Here is a 6163-nt window from a genome sequence, read left to right as displayed (position 1 = left end):
ATATCACCAAGAAAAAAATTGCAAAGAAGCATCATAAAAACTGTAAAGTCCTGTGCACTAATGTTTCATGTCAGCATTGAGTGTTGGGTTCACCTTATTGCATTATTGACTAAGACCCACTTCTGTCATTAACCCATTGTAATGATCTTGGGCAAGTCACTTCAGCTATTCTACCTTAGCTTCCTCTCTTCAAAAAGAGAGTTGAATCAATCATTGAACGGTCTCTTTGGTTCCATTTAGCCCAACTCAATGGGCTTTTGGATCAATATGCTTATTTCAGAGGGTTTCTAAAAATTTTCAGGCATCACAGTCAGCCTGTTATCCAAAGTGTGGTGTAAAACTTCTAATCTCTAAATATGAAGACAGATTTGTCTTATGTGGTATGGGAAACCCAGGGAGCAGGTCACCTAGATGAAGAAGACACTGTTTGAGGTAGGAAGCAAAAGCCACCTTCAGCTGATGTACTGTTTATGTTTGCATGGTGCAACCACTGGAGACTGGTGTTGGCTGCATAAAGATCAGAATGAAGCCTGGATCTTGCCTCGTTCTCACACGCTAACTGTCATCACACATGCTTTCTTTCCCACTGCAGATACTACAACAGACTCGTTCGAAGCCTTCTGGAATGTGATGAAGACACCGTCAGCACAATTAGAGACAGCCTGATGGAGAAAATTGGGCCCAACATGGCCAGCCTCTTCCACATCCTACAGACAGACCACTGTGCCCAAACACATCCGAGAGCTGACTTCCACAGGAGACGTACCAGTGAGCCACAGAAGCTAAAGGTCCTCCTCAGGAACCTCCGAGGTGAGGGAGACTCTCCCTCCCATATCAAGCGTACCTCTCATGAGAGTGCGTAACCAGGGAGAGGTACAACCTCACCAAACTAGTATCATTTTAGGGGTGTTGATACACCAACTTTGAGTGTACTGTGCCTGGTTTGATTTTTTTTTAAGTAGTTCTTATTTTCTATTCCCCTTAAAGAAAATTGCATGAAACTAGGCTTCTGTAATCAATATCCCAACTTTCTGCAATGGCAGCATTTCCACAGATTACATGCGAACGTTCTGCCTTTCCTCAGGAGAACGTACCCTCTTTCATCACCTTCCCCTAGCGATGCCTTTTCCCAGCTCCCCTCCAAATACCCTCAGACACAAAACATTCTTGTATCTTCCCCATCATTGTAAGTAGAAAATGTGGAGCCCTTTAGAGTGGTTGCCCCAGTAGAGTTAGCGGATACGGAACAACTTTATTTAAGTGCATGTCTTAAATGCTCATAAAGATGTTAAATGGAATTCGTGTTATGAATCTGTGCTGGCCATGGACGAATATGAATGTCATGTTTGAATTCTTGATCTCTAATGAGCTAGTGTCTTATGGTCTTGATCCTCCAATGTCTAATTTTCTTTCTAACACATTTACCAAATTGCTCGAGCCTGGCTGTCAACCAGACTTTGGGCCTGCATCTTCTTGCATCTAATGAAAAACAAAAAGCTAACATCTTTATGTACTGTAACTGCTCAGAGCTTTAAAAGTATCTCTAACAATTGTCTTAAAACCAGAGAATCTTAAGGTCTAACTGTGGAATATAAATAGCTGAAAACTAATGTACTGTACATAAATTCCAGAGGACTCTGCTTAACAAAGCAGTATATAATAACTTTATTGCATATAGATTTAGTTTTGTACCTTAGCTTTATTTTTCTTTTCCTGGGAATGGAATAATTATCTCACTTCCAGATATCCACATAAATGCTCCTTGTGGCCTTTTTTATAACTAAGGGGGTAGAAGTAGTTTTAACTCAACATCAAAACTTAAGATGGGCCTATACAAGATAGGAAAAACCAACAGGTTTATCTGAAGGACCCCAGGTAAGATGTTAATCTCCCAGCCCACCTCAACCCAGAGGTTACACTTGACTTAGACTTGTCCTGAAACAGCTCTGTCGTATCCAACTGTGAATTACAGGAACCAAAGAGAGCGTCCCTTTGGGCTTGGACCACTTAGTATGAGAAGGCCAACTATCCCTTGGGAAGTGGCAGTCCTTAACTCGCCCTCTTTCATCAGTGCTAGCACTCTGGCAAATGATGACCGGGAGATCATCCACTAAACCAATCAGGAATGAGTCAATGAGCCTTTGGGTCTTTAGTCCAGGGGACCTGGGGCTGAGGGAGTATAAATCACCCTGGGCTGTCCAGCCTTAATAGATTCCTCTTACATTTTTGTCCTGTAGCACGCTGCCTGCCAAAGTAGCCCTGGCAGCTGGACCATCTCTGTAGAATCTTTAAAAAAAAAAGAAAAAAAAGAAAAAAAGAAAAAAGGATAGAAAGAAAGAGGGAAAAAGAGCTGGTGGTTGGATCATTTCTGCCATGATGTTTACAAGACGGCGACCACCAAAGCCAAATGATTAACCTATCTATGAACAGCAGTCGTTTCTCAGGGTCACTGTCCTTGAACCCAACAGTCCCTTATGAGCATCACTGCCCACCAAAGGTCAATGTTGAGAGAGGAAGAGGGAGGAGGGGTAGTTCTGCAGGGGCTGCTCCAAACTCGCTTGGGTAGAAACTATTGGTGCTTGACTCTCACTAGGCTAAACTCAAAATTTGACCAAGTCGAGTGAGAAGGACCCTGGTTGGGGGGGCACCTCTCCAGAAAAATGAAAAGCAATACAACTTTACCACGAAGCCTTTAAAACCAGTACCGTGCTGCTCGAGGAGCAAGATCAAGGGCAGCAGACCCAGCAGCTGCAGCAGTACAAACGCTGCTGCCTTTGTCCCCACATAGCCTCTAAGCGTGCTGACATCAGATTGTAAGGGCGTTTTGATACTCGGAACTGTCCCATCCCCAGGTCCCCAGAAAAATGGACACTGCCTTAGCCTCTTGGAAATCAGGTAGAGCATATTCTAAGTTAGACGCCCCCCTCTCCCCCTACTTCCCACCCCAGGCAAGGCGGACTTCTCTGAACCAGAAAAGCTAATCAAGTGTGTGTGTTGTGTCCATTTTGCGAACCCACTAACCCAGGACCCCAAAGTGACAAGTAGTTCATGAGGATTCCTAACAAAATTCTCTCTTATTTCCATCCAGTAGATTGTGTCTCTCCCTCCCCACCCCTCTTTTTCTTTGTGCTGTGATCTTTTCAGACCATGGTATCCCTTTTCTCCCCCATGGTAATATTTATATATGTACCTACAATACAGATATATACACATATGGAAAGAAGCAGTTCTCACGATGTTGCTAGTTTTTTGCTTCTCTTTCGCCCTCCCCACTCCCTCCAACTCTTCCTTAAACTTCCAAAGCTTCGTCTTGTGTTTGCTGCACAAAAAGATTCGGGGGCTGACCTAGACCAGTTGCATGATTCCTCTATCGTGATTTGGTTGCACTTTAGATATTTTTGTGCCATTATATTTGCATTATGTATTTATAATTTAAATGATATTTAGGGTTTTGGCTGAGTACTGGAATAAACAGTGAGCATATCTGGTATATGTCATTATTTATTGTTAAATTACATTTTTAAGCTCCATGTGCATATAAAGGTTATGAAACATATCATGGTAATGACAGATGCAAGTTATTTTATTTGCTTATTTTTATAATTAAAGATGCCATAGCATAATATGAAGCCTTTGGTGAATTCCTTCTAAGATAAAAATAATGATAATAAAGTGTTATGTTTTATTGGTTTCCCCTCCCCTATGTCTTTCATTGTTCTTCTTTAAAGTTTTCTTGATTGAGACTTCCTGAGCACAAAGTCACCAGCAGATTCGTTTTCTTGAAGGTCACTAATCAAGTGTCAACATGTAAAGGAATATAGTTTAAAACAACATTTTCCAAATTTCTTTAAAACCACTAAGTAGCCCCCGCCCACCAGCCCTCATGGAAAATTGAAATCCAGACTCCTTGCAAAGCCGGGGAAAGCTCTGTAGTCTGCAGACTCGTTAGCAATTCAGACTCAACTCCACATCCTCTGTTCAGTGACTTTCATGCTCCAGCGTCACAGGCAATTCTGGGAAGAATCACACTCTGCCCTCCGTCCAGGTCTTAACTGATGCTGGTATGACTGTCTAGAAGAACTTTCTTCTGCCCTTTGCCTGGACTGGACGCACCTGGCAGACAGGCTGTGCTCGGTCACCAGTGTGACCTCAGGACAAAAATAGCACCCTAGTGCTTTAAATAATTTAGAAAGCATAGCAAGAGGGGAAAATACCACCCTGTTACTACAGGGTCAGAGCACCATGGGGATAGGATTCTGGCTCGGTCACTAACTAGCTGCAATGTTGAGTTGCTTAATCTTGAATCATGTCAGTTTCTGCCTTTGTACAATGGAGATGGTGACAGTGATCCCCTAGAGCTGTGATAAGAAGACAATGCACAATTAGCTCAGTAAGTGGCCGCTATTAGCATGGGCAGAGGAGAGAGGAGCCAGCACCCCCATCTCAGAAAATGGTCAAATGCTTCACATGCTGGGTCTTGAAGGAGGTTTATGAGTTCAGTCCAGAGAGAAGATGAATTTGTGTGATGTAGTTTTTCCAAGAGATCACATATGTAATTCTTTTTAGCTAGCAGTTTCTTCTTATAGTTTATCTTAGTCACTTCTTTGTCACTGGGACACAGTACCCAGCACACACAGCTGAAAGGAGAAGAGGTTTATCTTGGTTCACAGTCTCAGAAGTTTCAGTTCATGATTGGCGGGCTGAAACACAAGAGTGACACGGAGAAAAGCTACTCACGCCATGGTGTCCAGGAAGCAGACAGCAGGGGGAGGACGTGAGGATGGGAGGTTCACCCTTCCAGGTCATGTCCGCAGTGAGCCTCCACCAACCAGGCCCCACCTCGAAAGCATATTTAGTACATTTGGTGTAGTACCCCCATGATCCAGTCTCCACCCTAACACATGAGGCTTTTGAGGGACACCCAAGACCTAAATCATATCAGAAGTTAAATCCAAATGGGGACATTGTTCTTAATATTATTTACGTCTAGCTCCCAACTGCATTTTCCCAAGCTCAAATATGCATAGAACAGCTAATACATACAATAAGAATTGTCACTTTAGGGCCAAAAATGTGTTCCATTCGTTTTACCCTGAACTGACCAAGAAAAAATGACATAGTATTTCATCATTACCCTTCATTCTCAGTCTTCTATCAGTACTTATTTCTATAGAAAGACTGTTCACTAGGCTACCGCATAGTGTTAAGAACTTAGACCTGGAATTCTTGTGAGCAGAGTTCAAATCCTAGTCCCTCCGTTTTCACTATGGCTTTGATTTGAGAGCCTGACCTCTTCTCACCATAGTTTTGTACTTATGAAAATATCCCTACTAAGTAGGGATAAACAGGTCTTGCCTGCAAGAGTGACTAAGAATTAAATGTGTTACATACAAAGCATTTAAAATAGTGCTGAACAGCCAGGGATTTAGCTCAGTGGTTCCAGCGCCTACCTCACAAGCTCAAGGACCTGAGTTCAATCCCCGGTTCCACAAAAAACAAAAAAGTGCTGAACATATAGCAAGTGCCCTCAGAATTGTTTACTGAGAACTCAGCAAACCTATTATTACTCATATTCAATTATACTCCCATCTCCAACATGTCTTCAAGTATCACTTTTGAGCAAGGATTTTTTTTCTTATTCCTTTTCCTTTTGTAGATCCCTACATATTACTGCTTAATCAAGATTTTATGAATTTGAATTCTAAAATACTGCAGTCAACAAAAAAGCAGCAAACTGTACCATGCTGAACACCTGCATCTCATCATTGAGCTTAAGAAATAAAATAGAGCGGTTTGCATAGCCCCCTGTGAGCCTCCCTGGGTCCATTCACACACTAACAATCCAAGACTTAAAGACATTTTGAAAAGTTATGACTCAAGAGGGTAGAATTTCTCATATTATTGAAATGTACTAATTTTTAAATTTTTTTTCTATCAGCCTTTCCCGACCATAGTACGATCTGTAAGTCTGTGGTATGAGAAGGAAAAGGTCAGGTTATCCTTCCTGTGGGCTCTATGTGAATATCATAAAGAGCCACTGGCATGGCTCTTAAACCAGTGACTTTCAGAATGTGCTTGCAAACCACCTGACACTCACAGGGCGACAGAGTATGTCTGGATGAGGACCAAAGCCTGCATTTCTACCATGCTCCTCAGTCCATGG

At 42.3% G+C, this 6163-nt stretch overlaps 1 protein-coding gene across 1 annotated transcript in view; it reads left to right on the top strand.

Annotated features, from left to right (window-relative positions):
- Nucleotides 1–3622, top strand: part of Stc1 (stanniocalcin 1) — a 12028-nt gene extending 8406 nt beyond the window's left edge. Inside the window, exon 4 of the mRNA XM_010623799.3 lies at nucleotides 593–3622. Within this exon, the coding sequence (XP_010622101.1) occupies nucleotides 593–863 (271 nt within the window). The 3' untranslated portion in view covers nucleotides 864–3622. The remainder of the gene's footprint in view (nucleotides 1–592) is intronic.
- Nucleotides 3623–6163: the final 2541 nt, after the last annotated feature.

This window comes from Fukomys damarensis, unplaced genomic scaffold (genome assembly GCF_012274545.1).
Source record: "Fukomys damarensis isolate Sample0158 unplaced genomic scaffold, DMR_v1.0_HiC HiC_scaffold_18, whole genome shotgun sequence".
Lineage (NCBI taxonomy): Eukaryota > Metazoa > Chordata > Mammalia > Rodentia > Bathyergidae > Fukomys > Fukomys damarensis.
Note: the sequence above shows the minus strand (reverse complement) of the source record. Positions and strands in the feature narration are given on the sequence as shown.